Source organism: Rhinolophus ferrumequinum, chromosome 11 (assembly GCF_004115265.2).
Source record: "Rhinolophus ferrumequinum isolate MPI-CBG mRhiFer1 chromosome 11, mRhiFer1_v1.p, whole genome shotgun sequence".
Taxonomy (NCBI): Eukaryota; Metazoa; Chordata; class Mammalia; order Chiroptera; family Rhinolophidae; genus Rhinolophus; species Rhinolophus ferrumequinum.
The window spans coordinates 45,767,424-45,786,040 of NC_046294.1; the positions used below are offsets into that span (position 1 = coordinate 45,767,424).

At 36.2% G+C, this 18,617-nt stretch overlaps 1 protein-coding gene across 1 annotated transcript; it reads right to left on the bottom strand.

Moving 5' to 3' along the window:
- Nucleotides 1–2,649: 2,649 nt before the first annotated feature.
- LOC117030743 (putative olfactory receptor 52P1) lies at nt 2,650–3,639 on the bottom strand. Its single transcript, XM_033120964.1, has one exon. It carries the CDS (start codon nt 3,637–3,639, stop codon nt 2,650–2,652), a length of 990 nt encoding a protein of 329 aa, XP_032976855.1.
- Nucleotides 3,640–18,617: the final 14,978 nt, after the last annotated feature.

Sequence of the window (18,617 nt, forward strand, 5' to 3'; positions counted from 1 at the left end):
TTTTGATATCCAGCATTTCTTTTATTTAATAAAATGCTACAATAAATGTATTTGCTCATGAATCATATCTGGGACTCTGGTCTTATTATTTATGTAAAACAAATTCCTAATAGTGTCCAGGAATTTCCATTCTATCACACTAAAAACAAATTTATCTTTAGAAAGTCTATACCAATTTTATTGGGGAAACTGATATTGTAATGATATTTAAATTTACAGTGTCTTAATAATTAAAGATATTGACTTTTTAAATTTTATATTTCTAGCTTTACTGTACTGAGGTTTGAAATGTTATTATTATTTCTTCCTTATGGACCTCAATTGAGATTTTCTTTTTGATCTAATATAATTTCTTGGAGAACTACAAGGAAAGCATTGTAGACATAGAAGAAATGTTAGGTTTATGTGGTATCACAGAAGTGGCAGTTAATAGATTTTAGAGAAGTAGATATGACCAATAATACAACATGTTGTCAGGTAGTCCAATAAGAAAAGTTTACTGGTGGCTTTGATGAGAGATGTTTTACTTGAAACTTCAACTTGTGGTTGAACCCAAATTGTTGTAGGAAGGGATAGGAGTCAAGAAAGCAGAAATAATTAGTTCCAAAAACATTCTCCAGAAACTTGCATAAAAAAGAAAGGTCACTAAGGTCAATAAAAATTTTGCCATTGGATAAAAAAATCAATAAATTCAAATAGGTTGTAAACAGAAGTGAGTGATAATCTGAGTTCCCAAGGCATATTTTGAGAACCTTGTGTTCAGAAAAAGAAATCAGTAATAAATGAATACAGTAACAAAGGAAGAAACAGTGGTTGTAGATGTCAAAAGTTCATGTGAGGGTTAGAATTTGAGATAATTTATCTCCAATCATTTCATTACTCTTTATAGAATTTGGCAACCATGAGGAGTAAGAGGTGTATAGAAGGATTGAGTATAGTAAAAAACGTATTATTGCAAACCATGCAGCAGGTAAAAGCATAGCCATGTAGCAATGACATCCCAGTTAAAATCTGAAATTATAAACAAATAGTGCTTGCAATCCGCCTGTCTATCTACTACTTTCTTCAGAAGTGTTCCAATTCTGAGTGTAGGAATGAATATATGATACAGAGTACAGAATTTTTCCAGAATTCTGTAGGGTTTGAACTGAGGTTTGAAATGTGCTAGCAAGATGGACAATTTGAAGCATAAATTAAAAATTCAGTTGATGAACTATGGTGTTCAAATTATATAAAATTATTAAAAATCTGTTAAAAATATCTCCATTTGAGGATTAGAATACAAAATTAATTAAAACCAGTACCAACTCATGCACTGGCAATCTTCCTAAGGAACAGTTTAATAATCATCTTTCCTTTGAAAAATAGATAGTGTTCAGCATATTTTATTTACTTATAATATTTGGAAACTGTTTATCCCCACCTATGTGAAATATCACAATCTAAACTTTCATATTCCTGAGAATGGAAGGTTTAAAAATCTGATCCTTAGTTTTCTGCCCTCAGGACGGACATCTCCGACCGTGGGAGGGTCTGTGAATTTCCAGCAGATTTGTGGCTTCTCCACCTAACAGCATTGGATGACACACTGAGAGGATGACAAGCAGACAATGTGTACCAGTAAGTTAAAAATTAAAAATGCTCATTTGTTAATGAAATGTGTTAAGTCAATTGTCTAAAGCTATTCTTTTTGGGAAAGAGAAGTCTCAGTATTTATACCTGCTTTCAATGCCAGTTTCACAGATGCAATTAAGAACTTTCTACTACATGGGATTAGTTAGACTGAGACATCAAGATGTATTTGGCCCTGTTTTCCTTATAAGTAAATGGAAGAAGGAATGGCAAAGATGTCCTACTCTTATTGGTTTGGGTTAGTGACTGTCCTTTATAGGTTTGGGAAATAGGAGTCAATGACTTCTGGAAGGCCCACCCAATTGTATGAATATACAAAAATATTTGGAAATTGCTTGTCAGGGAGCGATATCCAGGTCACTTGAACTGAGGTTGGCTCCTGAGATGATAGAGACAGAAATATATCTATGGGATGAATATTCCAAGTTTAGAAATGAAGAGTTATTTCTGACTTCTCCTTTGGGCCTCATCCATAGAAGTCTTATTGTTCTCTACCAAAGTATTCTAGTTTTCAAGCCCTTGCTCTGCCATTAGCTAATATTATGGGTATTGCTGAGTCCTTCCTCTTCTTGGCTTCAGGCTCTCATGGAGAAATATAGGAGTTATGCAAAAGCCTATGTCTCTTGCAGCTGTAATTTCTTTAACTGTGGCTGTATGGTCCTATCTTCTGATCCTTACTGATGGTAAGGTAGCAGCTATAGCCTAAAGTATGCGGTCAGAAATCCATGCCTGCTATGTCGGGAGAGGGCCAGGAAGTGAGGAAAATTCCTTTGACCATGCAGAGGCTCTTTTAACCTAGGCTGGAAGGATCTTCCAATATTACACTTCCTTAGAAGGAAGTTAAGAATGCTGAACTAATTTGACGGCCTCTGTGATTTAATAATCTTGGAAATGGTCTAGAAGCTACTGTGGAGGACATTATCACCTCATTAAAACTTCTTTCCAATCTGAAATTCTGAGGATTATTTAATCTTGAAAATCTTTTCTTTTGGACTACGTCCATTCTATACTCCTGGATCACTCAGATGCCTTGACCCCAGTTCCCTGCCCCTTTTGAAATACCCTGACAACCCTTTCTCGAATCTCTTTGGTTTTAACTCCATATACCACAGGGTTAAGAGCAGGTGGGAAGAGCAGATAGACATTAGCTAAAAGAATGTGAATATGGAGTGGAACGTGGTGGCCAAAACGATGGGTAAAAAAGGAGAAAAGGGCTGGTGTATAAGAGATTAGGATGACACAGACATGGGAACCACAGGTCCCTATGGCCTTAGACCGAGCTTCATGAGATGAAAGGCGAAAGACAGCTCGTGCAATAAAGATATAGGAGAGACCAATGCAGAATAAATCAACTCCAATGACCAATAGTGCTGCTGTCAGTCCATACACGCGGTTAGGCCTAGTATTTCCACAGGCTAGCTTCACTACAGCCATGTGCTCACAGTATGTGTGTGGGATAACATGGCTTTGGCAGAAGCTTAAACGCCCAATGAGGAAGGGACACGGGAGCATGAGCATGGAGCCCCGGACCATAGCTACCACTCCAATGCGGACAATGATGGTGTCAGTGAGGATAGTGGCGTAGCGGAGTGGGTGGCAAATGGCCACATAGCGATCAAAGGCCATGGCCAGCAGCACGGTGGACTCCATCATGCAGAAGGCATGAATGAAGAACATCTGTGTCAGGCAGGCGGAGGCAGAGATGTGTCCGGCTCCACACCAGAGGATGGCCAGTAGCTTGGGAACTGTGGAGAAGGAGGCAGCCAAGTCAATGGTTGAGAGCATACACAGGAACAGGTACACAGGCTTGTGCAGGACTGGTTCAGTGGCAACAATAACCAGAATGGTTATATTGCCCACAATTGTGGCCGTGCCCAGACAACACACAGGGAGTGAGAGCCACAGGTGGAACTGTTCCAGACCTGGGATGCCCAGGAGGAAGAAAACAGAAGAGTCCAAGTTAGTGTGATTAGGAGACTGCATGGTTTGGCCAAGAGTTCTGAGCATCTTCTTTGGTCAGAAACTCTCACACTGTATCATATTACCTGAAGAGACAACACAAAATGGGGATATAAATGAGACTAGAGTAACACTTACTAGCTATACAATGTTGGGCAAGCTTTGTCATCTATAAAATGGGGATAGTAATAGTACCATCCTCTAAAGTTATTAAGAGAATTTTATAGGTTAATATTTGTAAAGAGCTTTGAGTAGTGCCTGGCACACCATATTTGTTAAATAAAATTAATGAATGTGAGCAAGGGCTCAAATAATCATTAAAAAAATTATAGTTGTTCTGTAGCTAAGGCCTATTGTCCTCAAAGAAAGGTATAGACTTCATTTATCCTTCTTAGGAATCTCTCTCTCTCAATTTCTTTTCTGGAGAAGAGATTAAGGGGGAGCATTAGTCCAGCACACAAACTCCCAACACACTTCACTGGAGGAACGTGGACATTATTTTTCTAGTTTTTCAACTTAGAATGGGTGCTGGTTTGGGACCTACTGATTGGTAATTATTTATGATCTTAATATCACCATAGTTGTTTCCACTCCTTTCACTGACAAAGAGGTATTTCCCCATATCCCTGATCAACCTTCACTTGAAATTCCATAGGATGCTTTATCTGACTCTGGGTGGTGAACACACAATATGATACATAGATGGTGTATTACAGAATTGTACACTTGAAACCTATGTAACTTTATTAACAATTGACACCCCAATAAGCTTTGATTTTTTTAAAAAAAAGATGCTTTATCTATCCTCACATGTCCAGTTTCCATTTCCCAAGACGTTGAAATTAACCTTTTTTGGATTTAATTCTATTTCTGAAACAGAAACTTCTACCCTTTTACAATCCACTCCCATGTTAATCCTTCATTCACATTCTATCTGTGGTTTTTACTGATTTCAAAGAAAAGATGTAGCCATATCCCTCTTAGTCTCACCCTTTCACAATGCCAGGAAGTGATTTTATAATTCTACCTTGACTCATCTCTCTTGCTCACATTCATTGTGGAAAAATCTTGTACTACTCTCATTTACCCACCTTTCCGAAACCTCCACTCCCTAGGAGTACACAGTCCACAGAAAGGAGTATTTAAACTAAAAGGAATTACATAGTATATGTGAAATCATTACGGTAATGGATAGAAACAAAGATCCAATCTTTAAGACAAGAACTGAGACATCACTTTAACTGGAAGTTTCCAAAATGGGAATGAGAATTTTACTGCCCAGAAATTCATATCCATTTATTCAGCCACAAATATTTAATGAGAACCTCCTATATAACTAGCCTTATCCTTGAAGCTGGATAATCAGTAGAAAAAAGCCATAGACTCTCGGAAATTTGAAGAGCAAGAAAATAGTTTTCAAAGGGGAATGAACTCTGCCTCAGCTCTTTCTTACTCCAGATGTGTATAGGTCAGATGAGAAGAAAGGTGAACTATCCTGTTCCTTAATATACCAGATACTGTATGTATATAGTCACAGGGAAAAAAAAAAAACACAGAGAAATAGCTTCTCTATTTTTGGATGGCACTGATATTTTCTTACTATGTAGGTTTAAGGGACAAAGCAGCAGATAGCCCAAACATATTGGAAAACAATATCAACTACTTTTTTCTTCCCTCACAGCCATAGGGACTAATAGAAGGAGAGGAAGTCGGTGACAAGTGCTATTCTAATTGCAGCTCATGGCCAATAAACCACATAAACGCCACAGAAGAGTGATAAATGTGGCTTGTACCAGGAGGCATGCATGAAGTCTTGTTGGATATACTGCTTCATGAGCGCATGGCTGGGAGGGCAGGGGCAGCTAAGAGCTAAGGTTCTGATCAATTTGACCTAGAGTTTTATCTTCCCTAAGGAGAAACACATTAAGGTGAGAGTTTGGTCTTGTCCAAAAATGTGACAGTAATTGATGTGATTTGAGCTCTCCAGACCTTCACCTAATATTCAGACAAGATCTGCTCCAGATTTCATACTTGCCTTCACATATTCTTTGAAGAAGACAATATCGGAGGCATCAGATGTTGGAGTTTTTTAAAGCAGAAATGTGTGGTGGTTAAAAAAAAAAAAAAAAAAAAAAAGATTGTAGGCTCTGGAATCCATAAAACTAGGAACAGATCTTTGTATTTACCTCTTGGAGGCAGTGTTGCCTGCCTTGGACAGGTCAATTTTCCTGTAAGATGCTACAGTTTTTGATCTGTACTACGGTAATGATAATACTTAGTAAGGTTCTTGAAATTTAAAGACAAATACCTAGTTTGTGGCCATAAAAGGTGCTCAAAAGATGTCATTTACTATTATCATTGCCTTCACTTTAAAAGGAAAGTGATTTTACATCCAGTACAGAATCTTCATGCAATTTCCTTAACCAACTAGAATCTAGTCTTAGCTTGAACATTTATATATAATGAGACCTGTACCATTGTAGGGCAAACATGCTAAAAATATATATATATATATATAATTTTTATAATTATAATTTTTTCTGTATGCCCTCTAGGGTCACATGACAATCATTAAGAGATTGGAAAATACCTTCTTTGGCTGCTCTTAGCCAAATCAGATGCATTCAGCTCTGGTTTTTATGACACAGGTTTACTTGCTGAGCTAATGAGGATCTCTGCTCAGCTGGGTAGCTCAACATAGAGAATGGACCTAGAGTAAAAGGAAGAAGCAGAAAAGCCCTGCTCATTATACCACCTGAACTTCTTAGTTTATGCCAGACATTCCTGTAGTTTGTCATCATCTCACTAATTCATTTATCCAAAGCCAGAAGCTTAACTTGATGAATCTTTATTGAGGTTGCTTCCTGCTCCTTAGGTCTCTGACTCTATGCTTTATGACTTTTTTTCTTGTGGAAATTAGACTGAGCATAGATTACCACATATCACTGGATTAAATTGGCTCCTAATTTGATTGGTGTAAGTGAACATTACGTGCAGTTCTTGTCGTTTCTTTCTAAGGAATCCCAACCTTTACGCACACCAACTTCTTCATAGGGCTAGGTACTCTTACTATCTCACTCCATCCCATCACCACCCCATCCAGCTCACAAAAATGAGTCTGTAGTCTCACACCACCTCTTTTTTTTTAATTAAAATTTATTGGGGTGACAATTGTTAGTAAAGTTACATAGATTTCAGGTGTACAATTCTGTATTACATCTTCTATAAATCCCATTGTGTGTTCACCACCCAGAGTCAGTTCTCCTTCCATCACCACATATTTGATCGCCTATACCCTCAGCTATCACCCCCACTAAACTGTTGTCTCATAGCATCTCTTGTTTAAAATATTTTATAATATTGATAAAGATCTGTGATCATTCTTACTTAATGTGAACCTGCCCCTCTGACTCAATCTCTATGCCAATTCTTATTGTGACATTAAAGCCTAAGCCCTCAGTAAGATAAAAGTTCCAATATCACAATTTGGGGAAAACACTAGGGATGGAGAAAACATTCCATGCCTGAAACTAAACCATAAACCACAGGTTGTTGTTCTGTCTGCACAAGAGCACAGCTAAACTTGAGCTACCTCTGCCCATTGAAAGAACACTGGAGCATAAAAAAGTTCAAGGTAATCATTAAGGTTCTGCTGATTCCCCTCTCCCAATCTCTTTCTGTTGATCCCTGCAGTGTCTATCTATCTTACTAGGCACACACATTTCTCTTAAATGCTTGGTGAGTTATTATTTCTTTTTAGTAATTTCAGGGATATCATAATAAATGTCTTGAACTTTCTTAACAATGCCTCCATTTCCCTAGTCTGGCTAACACAGTACTTGCTTCTCTATTTGCTGGCAGCTCCTCACTATGATCCCCTTTCCAACACTGAGCCTAATACCAAACTAAAACTCCTATCTTAGGAAGCCTGTTAAATAAAATGCCAAATTAGATTGCATGAAAGTGTTATTCAGCAAAATCCACTTTCCTGGCCTCTAAATCTCATTCTCCCTGCTTTGATGTAACCTTCTTATCACCAGTTGCACAGAGAGACTTCTCAAAGAAATGTCTTCTGCAGACTCTTTCCCTGACCCACACTCACATGTCTCCACGACAGCAGAAATGAGAAGGCACAGCATTGTGGAAGTATCCTCAGAAGACTGAAAGAACATTACTAGTCTCCTACCCTCAACTATCTGAATACTGGGCCAAGAGGTTGTTATACTGATGAAAACTATCTCAGAGCCCCTCTTGGGAATTTGGTGTGTAGCACTGGGTTTATGGCTAAAGCCATCTAGAGAATGTCTGTGTTCCCTAGGAAATTGAGCATTCAAGCTTTTCTCTTCTAGTTGACCAGATCAGAATACAGAGATGAAGGTAGAGTCTTTTGTTAAAGATCAGGGAAGGAATATTTGTAGACTACTCTCTTGGAACTCTTTCCTTACTTTTGTTTTGTTTGTATTTTAATTCTCCACATCTCAGATTCACCCCAACACACACACACACACACACACACACACACACACACACACACACACACGTCTCCTATTGGTTATGTTTTGCTGATTGAACCTTGAATGATACACAAACCAATGTGGTTTTTTAATTTATTTCATTGTGTTATTCATGTATGTCTACCATGAATTTGGGGTGTTTGGCAAAAGAAAAGGGACAAAGAATATGAGTACTAAAAATGGAAAACAGGACTGAACTCAGACAGAGCAACTCTGAAAATATTATATAATGTTACTACAAATACCTAATGAAAAAGGTATGAAATCTTAGACCAATTATATAGTTTTCAAGAAAATATAATGGGAAGCAAGTTATATTGGATATTGGAAAGTAAAAAGTTTAGAAATGTGTACTAAATTGTGAAAATTTGAAGCATTCCTAAATACTTCTAAAGAAAACAACAAACAAAAACAAAAAACAAGGGAATCCACTATCACCCCCCACTCCTTCCATACTGAGCATTGTATTGAAGGTCACAGACAAGCAATAAGAAAAAAAAATAAAAGAAAGAAGTGTGAATGATATTAGTATTTTTAAAGAAAATATGAGAACCTACAGAGAATTTGTGAGACTCTTAAGAGAGTTTAATAAGATTGACAGATACAACATTCTCAAGGATAGACCATATATTGGGACATAAAACTAGCCTCAGCAAATTTAAGATTGAAACCATACCAAGCATATTCCTTGATCACAAGTCTTTGAAATTGGATAGCAACTGCAAAAAGAAAGCAGGAAAAAATCACATATATGTGGAAATTAAACAACATACTTTTAAAGAACAATTGGGTCAAAGAAGAAATAAGAAGAGAGATCAAAAGACACATAGAAACAAATGAGAATGAAAATACATCCTACCAAAAATTTTGGGATGCAGTGAAAGCAGTTTTAAGAGGGAAATTTAGATCGTTACAGGCCTATCTCAAGAAATAAGAAAAATCCCAGATAAACAGCCTCATGTTATACCTTAAAGAACTAGAAAAAAGAAGAACAAATGAAACCTAAAGTCAGCAGAAGGATGGCAATAATAAAAATCAGAGCAGAACTAAATGAAATAAAGAACAAAAAGACAATAGAAAAAATTAATGTGACAAATAGTTTGTTCTTTAAAAAGATTAATAAAATTGACAAACCCTTGGGTAGACTCACTAAGATAAAAAGAGAAAAGACACTAAAAAACAAAATCAGAAATGAAAGATCAGAAGTTATCACAGATGCCACAGAAGTACAAAGGCTCATCCAAGAATACTATGAAGGACTATATGCCACCAAATTCAATAACCTGGAAGAAATGGACAATTTCTTAGAAACATATAGCCTTCTTAGGCTGAATCATGAAGAACTGGAAAATCTAAATGGCCTGATCACCAGTAAGGAAATTCAATCAGTCATCTGAAACCTTCCCAAAAGGAAAAGTCCAGGACCAGGTGGCTTCACTAGTGAATTCTACCAAACATTCAAAGAGTATCTAATACCTGTCCTACTCAAACTCTTCCAAAAAAATTGAAGAAGAGACAATACTCCCTAACTCATTTTATGAGACCAACATTACCCTGATACCAAAACCTGGTAAGGATAACACAAAAAAAGAAAATTACAGACCAATATCTCTGATGAATATAGATGCAAAAATCCTAAACAAAATTCTAGCAAATCGAATGCAACATCACGACCAAGTGTGGTTCATCCCAGAGGCACAAGGATGCTTCAACATACGCAAATTGATCAATACGATACATCACATAAACAAAATAAAGGACTAAAATCATATGATTATATCAATAGATGCAGAAAAAACATTTGACAAGATACAACATACATTTATGATCAAAATAGGTATAGAAGGAAAATACCTCAACATAATAAAGGCCATATATGACAAATCCTAGGCTAATATCATAATTAATAATGAAAAACTGAAGCCTTTCACTCTACGTTCAGTAACGTGACAGTGCTGTCCCTTATCACCTCTGCTTTTCAACATAGTATTGTAAGTCCTAGCCAGAGCAATCAGGCAAGAGAAAGAAATAAAAGGCATCCAAATTAGGAATGAAGGTATTAAATTGTCACTTTTTGCAGATGACATGATGCTATATATAGCAAACCCTGAAGATTACACCAAAAAGCTATTAGAAACAATCAACGAATACAGTAAAGTTGTCAGCTACAAAATCAGTGTACAAAACTGAGATTTCAGAAAAATAAATTAAAAAAACAATTCCTTTTGCAGTTGCAACTAAAAGAATAAAATACCTAGGAATAAACTTAACCAAGGATGTGAAAGACCTATATACTGAAAACTATGAGACATTTTTAAAAGAAATTGAAGAAGACACAAAGAAATGGAAGGACATCCTATGTTCATGGATTGGAAAAATCAATATAGTTAAAAATAGCCATTTTACCCAAAGCAATATACAGATTTAATGCAATCCCCATCAAAACCCCAATGGCATTTTTTAAAGAAATAGAACAAAAAGTCATCAGATTTTTATGGAACAACAAAAGATCCCAAATACCAAAGCAATACTAAGAAAAAAGAATAATATTGGAGGTATCACACTCCCTGACTTCAGCTTGTACAACAGGGCAAAAATAATCCAAACAGTATGGTATTGGCAGAAAAGCAGACACACAAACCATTGGAATAGAATTGAGAGCCCAGAAATAAACTCACATAAATATGGACAGATAATTTTTGAGAAAGAAGCCAGAAACATACAATGGAGAAAAGACAACCTCTTCAATAAATGGTGCTCGGGGAATTAGAAAGCCACATGCAAAAGAATGAAACTAGACTTCTATCTGTCACCTTGTACCAAAATTAATTCAAAATGGATCGAAGATCTAAACATAAGACCTGAAACAATAAACTGCATAGAAGAAAACATAGGTACTAATCTTATAGACCTTGGGTTCAAATAGCATTTTATGAATTTGAAAGGCAAGGAAAGTAAAAGCTAAAATAGATGAATGGGACTATATCAAACTAAAAAGTTTCAGCACAGCAAAATACACCATCAATAAAATAAAGAGGCAACCAACTGAATGGGAGAAGATTTTTGCAAACAACACCTCCGATAAGGGGCTAATATCAAAAATATATAAGGAACTCAGACAACTGAACAACAAAAAAACAAACAATCCAATTTAAAAATGGGCAGAGGACCTAGAGAGACATTTCTCCAAAGAGGACATACAAATGGCAAATAGACATGAAAAAATGCTCAACATCACTAATCATCAGAGAAATGCAAATAAAAACCACAATGAGATATCACCTCACCCCAGTTAGAATGGCTATCATCAACAATACAAATAGTAACTAGCGTTGGAGAGGCTGTGGAGAAAAAGGAACCTTCATACACTGTTGGTGGGAATGCAGATTGGTGCAGCCGCTAAGGAACCACTGTGGAGGTTCCTCAAAAAATTAAGGATTTTTGAGGAATTAAGAATTACCATATGACCCAGCAATCCCTCTCATGGGTATCTAACCAAAAAATCTGAAAACATTTATCCATAAAGACACACGTGCTCCAATGTTCATTGCAGATTTATTTACGGTGGCCAAGACATGGAAACAACCAAAATGTCATCTATCCATTTGATAGATGAATCGATAAAGAAGTTGTGATATATACACACAATGGAATGCTATTCAGGCATAAGAAAAGATGAAATAGTACCATTTGAGACAACATGGATGGATCTTGAGATTATAATGCTAAGTGAATTAAGTCAGACAGAAAAAGTAGAGAACCATATGATTTCACTGATATGTGGTATATAAGCCAAAAACAACAAAAGAACAAGACAAATGAGAAACGAAGACTAATAGACACAGACAATAGTTTAGTGGTTACCAGAGGGTAAAGGGGTAAGGGGGTGGTAGATGAGGGTAAAGGGGATCCAATATGTGGTGATGGAAAGTGAACTGACTCTGGGTGGTGAACACACACTGTGATATATAGATGATATATTACAGAATTGTACACCTGCAATCTATGTAACTTTGCTAACAATTGTCACCCCAATAAACTTTAATTAAAAAAAGAGTACTATTAATAATAAAACATATAAAAGAAAAAAATTTTCAAAAAAAAAGTTTGACATGCAAAATCAATATAAATAGATAGGTAAAATTTAGGAAAAATTATGGAGCAATTTAAGAGATTTTATGAATATAAAATATGTGATTAAAGAGAACACCACACCATGATCTTAGATGAAAAAATCAATATACCTATGATATATGATCTGCTTAAAAGAATCTATAATTTAGATGTAAGCCCAATTAAACTCTCAAAAACAATTCTGTAGAACCTGTGTAACAATAACATATATATGAAAAATAAAATTCTAAGAATAGCCTAGTTTGTAAGAGGAAGGTGGGGAGACTTGCCCTACTAGACTTTAAGAAGTATGAGAAGATATAGAAGTTTATGTCAAACTTTTATAGAATAACACCTGATATAAAGTAATGAAAAGCCCAGAAACAGATACACACAATTGCTTGACATACGTGCCATTAATAATCAGAAAGGATAGAGTGTACTAATCAGTAGTTGGAATTATCTATTAATATATTTTAAAACATAATGAATATAACCATTTCATGACCCATAGACAACAAAAAATCTAAGTGGATTAAAGACAAATTCTTAAAATATCACATTCATTTATCTGATGACACTGGACAAATAAGAAAAATAAGACCAAAATGTACAAATCATAAATAAAGCAATTGATACAGTTCTCTTTTTCATAATTTATGTTAGTATGACATGGAGTAATAACATTCAAAGTAAATAGATTAGGAGAAAATTACTGAAACACATGTAAGTGAAAATGTATTTTTAAGCATTAAATAAAACTAACTCCAAATCAATTTTTTAGCTAACAACCAACTAAGGAAACCAGGCAAAATATGTAGAAGTAAATTTCACTTGGTTACATAAAAATACATAATAATGAGATGCCATTTCATATGCATCAGATTAGCAAAAATAAACTATATCAAGTGCTGTCAAGAATATGGGGAAATGGAGACTCCCATTGATTTGTGTGGATGTGTAAAATGTCAGAAATATTTTGAAAGAAATGTAACCATATGTATTAAAGGTGAAAGTATGGATAACCTTGAGTAAAGCAAATTTGTTTCTTGGTGTATATTTTATTATAGGATATTTCAACATTGTAATATCATGAAACTTCAAAGAACAGAAAAATTATGGCATTTTGGTGTAAAGGAATGAGACTCCTCATAATTGGAGGCAGCCCAGCTTCCATAACAGTGCTCCACCTTGACACGCACCCTTACACCCACCCCACCCAAAGCTGCCATGAGGACTGAGGAGATTGATAGTTTGGCACATTTGTTTTATTTATTTATAAATTTATTTATTCATTATCACAAAAGGCACATCATAGCAGACCAATTAAGACCTCTAATGCAGAAAACCTCTTTGTATAAGGAGACATAAAAAGGATGTTCTCTATGTGTTATAACAAGAAGCTAGAATGTTCACATAATTTTTTTTAATGCAGTAAATTCAAAGGATGGAGTATTATGTTACAGATAAAATAAAGAACTAAGTTATACAAAATGTTACATGAAAAAGGTTACAGAGTAAACCTTCTATAATTAAACATAGAAACATAAAGCAAGATAATATATTTTAATAACCAAATACATATTTATTTTAAAAACAAAATATGTGAGAAGAATATATGCTAAATTTATGTCATTAATTGCCTCTCAGTTAAGAAAGAGGAATACTCTTCTGACATATAATGGGCAGAAGGCAAAGATGATCAAATTCTACATAGTGAGAATTCATTGAGAGATATTCATGTATGTGGAAATTCTCTTGACCATCATCTAGGCCAAAACTGTAATAAACACAAAGTATATTAGTTTAAGATGCCTTTTGTCATGATAATGTTGCATAACAAAACAATCCAAAACTCAATGGTTTATACGATAAGCAGAATAATGTCCCCACTCCCCTCAAAAACATCCAATCTTAAACCCTTAAAATCTATTTGGTTATATGGCAAAGAGCAATTAAAGTTGAAGATGGAATTAAAGTTTGTCAACTGCTGACCTTGAGATGGGGAGATCACCCTGGATTATCTAGGTGGACCCAATGTAATCAAAGGGGTCTTTGTATGTGACAGAGATTGGCAAAAGAGAGAGAACCAGAAAGAAGGCAGGATGAGAAGGACCGAAGCTCTTGCTGGCTCTGAAGATGAGGGAAGAGGGTAAAAAGCCAAAAATGAGAGTGCCCTCTATAATCTGGAAAAATCAAAGAAACAGATCCTCCCCTAGATTCTCTAGAAGGAACATAGCCCTGCTGACATCTTGATTTTCACCCAGTGAGACCCATTTTTGACTTTTGACCTCCAGAAATGTAAGATAACTAATTTGTATTGTTTTAAGCCTACAAGTTTGTGATAATTTGTTACAGTAGCAATAGGAAACTAGTAGTTTGTAATAACACAAGTTTTGTTTCAGTTCTACTTTAGTTTGGCTAATTTTAGGCTGGAATCAGCTGGATAGCTATGCACATGAGGTAGGTTTTCTGAGCTTGATTTCAGGATTTGAATTGAATTCATGTCAGCTCCAAGTATTTTCACCCTAGGACCCAGAGGCCACCTGGGACATGCTCTTCTCAGAATAAGTCCCTGGCACACAAAAATTGCCAAGCCCAACCCTACAAATACATTTAGGGCCTCTGTTTTGTCATGTCTGCAAACCTCCCAGCTCAAAACAAGCCATAGTCAAGTCCCACGTTGATGGAATGGGAAAGTATCTTCCACCCAGAGGGGCAGGTGAGTCATATCTGCTAGATAATAACTCACACTATCATGCATGTTTTTAATAGTGACTGAATTTCCCTAATAAAGAGTCGAAGACTGGTTCTACCTTTGTTTATTTAGAACTTTACCAAGAAATGTTAATTCCCTGATGGCAATGAAGCATGTTGTATTCAAAACTTCTAACTGCACTAGATTTCTGTTATAATGATAAGAAAGGCCTGAACATTGCATATTGAAAGACATTTTATTTATCTTCATTATATATATGTATTATACATACATGTTGTGGGGACAGAGCCCCAGAGAGCAGTTTCCAGGCTCTCGGCCTCACATAGAAAGGTGCTGGCTCGGGTAGTAGATGGCCATCGGCTATGACTAGTTGGCCATTGGCTGTTACCGGTTAGCCATTAGCCACTGATATAACTGCCACGGCTAAGCTAGCAAAATAGTGTAGTGGTGTAGTGGTGTGGCATGCTGGTGTGGCATATGGTGTGGCGTGGCATGGCGGAGTGTGGATTACGGATTGCAGAGAGGCGGATTGCAGCTAGCAAGTGAGGTTGGTTGGCAGAGACAAGTGGACGGCGGGTTGCGGATCATGTGGCTCCAGCCTCCTGTGTCTCCAACCCAGCCACCAGGGAGACTATAGTGTTATGACTCCCCTATCTATGGCTCCGTGGGTGTTCCTTTTTGGCCTCGCCATATCCTGCGTTCTTATGTGGGGAGCAGGACCAGAGACCCTGCATGACACCCTGCATGACACATGTGTATATTATACATATACTTGTGACATATATGTATGTATCACAAATATATTATGTATATAATTATCACATAGACTGCCAATTATTTTTTATTTCTTCTCTATTACAATTAGGACATTATATAGATTTTATATCTATAAAGTAGATGATACATGTAATTTCATAATTAAGAATTACTTAATGGTAATTTGGGTTTGAGAGGGAGAGAACCACTGCCCTAGAGTAAAGCATACGTGAACACAATAGAGCAAAATTTTCTCGATACCATCCAGATTTCCACAAAAAATTACAAACTGCTGCTACCATCTCAAAATGAAGAAAAATATTACTTAGTATTTTTATCAAAGAAAAAGTGTGAATAATTACAAAATTTAGAATTTTCTTAGGAATCTCTGGCTTTATTGGGTAAAGGTATTACCCAAAAGCTGTTTGTATTTTGACAGAAGTGGAAAGAAAAGCAACTACACAAACTTACATCCTTTAAATGTGGAATCTTTAGAGCTTGCATCAGCATCTCTGTTCAGCTGCAACTAAAAATGAATGAGTTATTAAATATAACTTATAAATAGTCCCCACTTGTAGGTGCTCAGAACACAACTGGCTATATACTAAGCCAGTGCTTCTCAATGTGGGATTCTCAGAACAGCATTGTCATCAACTGAGGACTTGTTAGACATGCAGTTTATTAGGTCCCACCCCAGATCTGCTGAGTCAGAAATACTAGGCAATCTGTGTTTTTAAATAAGTCCTAAAGTTTGAGGACAACTACTGTATTCTTTTCAACAGTGGTTACACAAAGAAATTCATTATGGAGGAATTTGGATGCAAAATTGTCTTTGTTTGTTTCAAAATTTGTGTGTATTTAAAGAATGTACTCTCATCTGATAGGACATTACCATTTGTTGATTCAGTCCTTTGTGCTCCTCATATAATGACACAGAGGTACCTAAATTTTCTCACGAGCAGCGTTGAAGCATGACCTTATTCGAAAGTCTCTATTAAAGCCATAGCTATAGGCATCCACCAAATATAGGGAAGTCATATAACACCATCATTACATAAAAACAGAAAGGTCAAAATTATCCCTTTTCCTCTGAGAGCTACTTTTCAAGTCATGTTGCTCTTTCAATTAAAGGTTCAGTGGGATCCCTTAACAAACTGTTTCTTTCACCCTCCCTCTTTCCTTGACCTCTAGAGAGTCATGGTTGTGCCCAGAGTTCTTGGATGATGAAATCACAGAGTTTAAATTTTCCCTCACATAGTGTGAGAACCATGGTCCATTGTAAGAAGAAAGCTTATATGTTGTGTCCTAAGTAAAAACACAGGAGGAAAGCTGGGGTGGGCAGGGAGTCCCTTCCCAAGGGCTAAGATCAGCTCAACAGCAACTACAAAACTAGTACATGAAACATGAGACAGGCAGATTCAAGCTGTGACTTCTGAATAACAAGGCTCTCAGCAGAAAAGAGGCTGGTAGGAAGAATATAGTAGAACATTTCTAGGTAAGTTTTGATATAAATCATTGAAACTATCTATGCCTCCCCTTCTTTCAATCAGATTGTTCTTTCTAAGTGCCATCTATCTGTAGCCCCCACTGATTCTACTTAACTGGCATTTATTTGATAGCCCCCAGCAAACTCTACCCCAGATACCTAAAAGTATTGCCTGACTTCTGAAATTTGAACGAGTTTACAGAGGATATAGGGGTGAGGGAGTAAAAGATTTCAAGGATCAGATGGTTTACAAATAATGCAGAAACATTGTCAGATATGAAAAAGTGGAGTTGATTTACAAATCCTCACTCATAGTGAGTACTTAATAAATGCTAAATGAGATAAATGCATAAAGAAAGGAAACGTAGCTTAAGTATTATACAATAGAGCACAGATATGGGCAGAGCCATGATATGGGCATGAGCAGAGAAATAGGGGTAAAATTGAGTTTTAAGAATAATTCTTAATTTGTCAAGAAGAGAAGAATGGAATGTGGAAAGCATTTTAAGCAAAAGTTCCTGTCAGTCATGGGTCCACTTCTGACTTTGTCTCCAGAACTCCTTATACCTGACAGCAACGTCACACTGAATTTCTCAGTATTCCTTAAATATACTTAAGTTTTCTAAGTACCAAAAGATTTTAAACTTCTCAGATGTTTCTAATATGCAGCCAAGATTGTGAACCACTTTTTCACTCTATGAAGCATCAAGATGTCAATGGGGGGAGAGGAGGGGCGACTGTTTCAGAAAATGATATATGGTTTAGTGTGATAAAAATAGAAGCTTAAAAAGCAATCACATTTTCACAGACCCCATAAAAGTAGGGAGTGAGTGATATGAAAGTGTATGGGGAGATGGAACAGTAAGAATAAATACCCTGAGGCAGAAACAAACTTTTATCATGCCGAAAGAAAAGCAAAATGGCCAAGAAAGAAGTGAGCAAGCAGGGGAGCGTGGCAGAAGATGAAGTTAAAGAGGTGAGCTAAAGCTAGATGATACTTTGTGTATCGTGAGTATTTATGATCAGAGTACATCAAGGTGCCTTGTGCATCATGGAAGACTTTTGATTTTATTCCTTACATAATAGAAAGTTATGAAGAATTGTAATATCGTACTATATTTTTTTAAGATAATAGGGTCACTCTATGGACAATAAGCAGTGTGTAGGCAAAAGACAAGCAGAAAGACCAGTGAAGAGGTTATTTCAGTAGTCCAAGTGAAAACCGAAGGCGCCTTGGCTAGAATGGTGGTGGTGTAAATGAGAATAGTGGGAAGTCTCACTAAAAAAGGGAAAGGCAGTTAGGAGAGAGAGTGGTATAATTACAGGAACAAGTTTTTATGTGAGGGAAAGGAAATGCAATTCAGTTCAGAAGTAGATAAGTAAACTTTAAATTGAAATGACACAGGCCATCCTTTCTAATAGAAAAGCACAATAAATG

Coding starts and splice junctions, on each gene's coding strand:
- LOC117030743 (XM_033120964.1), bottom strand. CDS start 3,639: ATGCTCAGAACTCTTGGCCAAACCATGCAGTCTCCTAATCACACTAAC.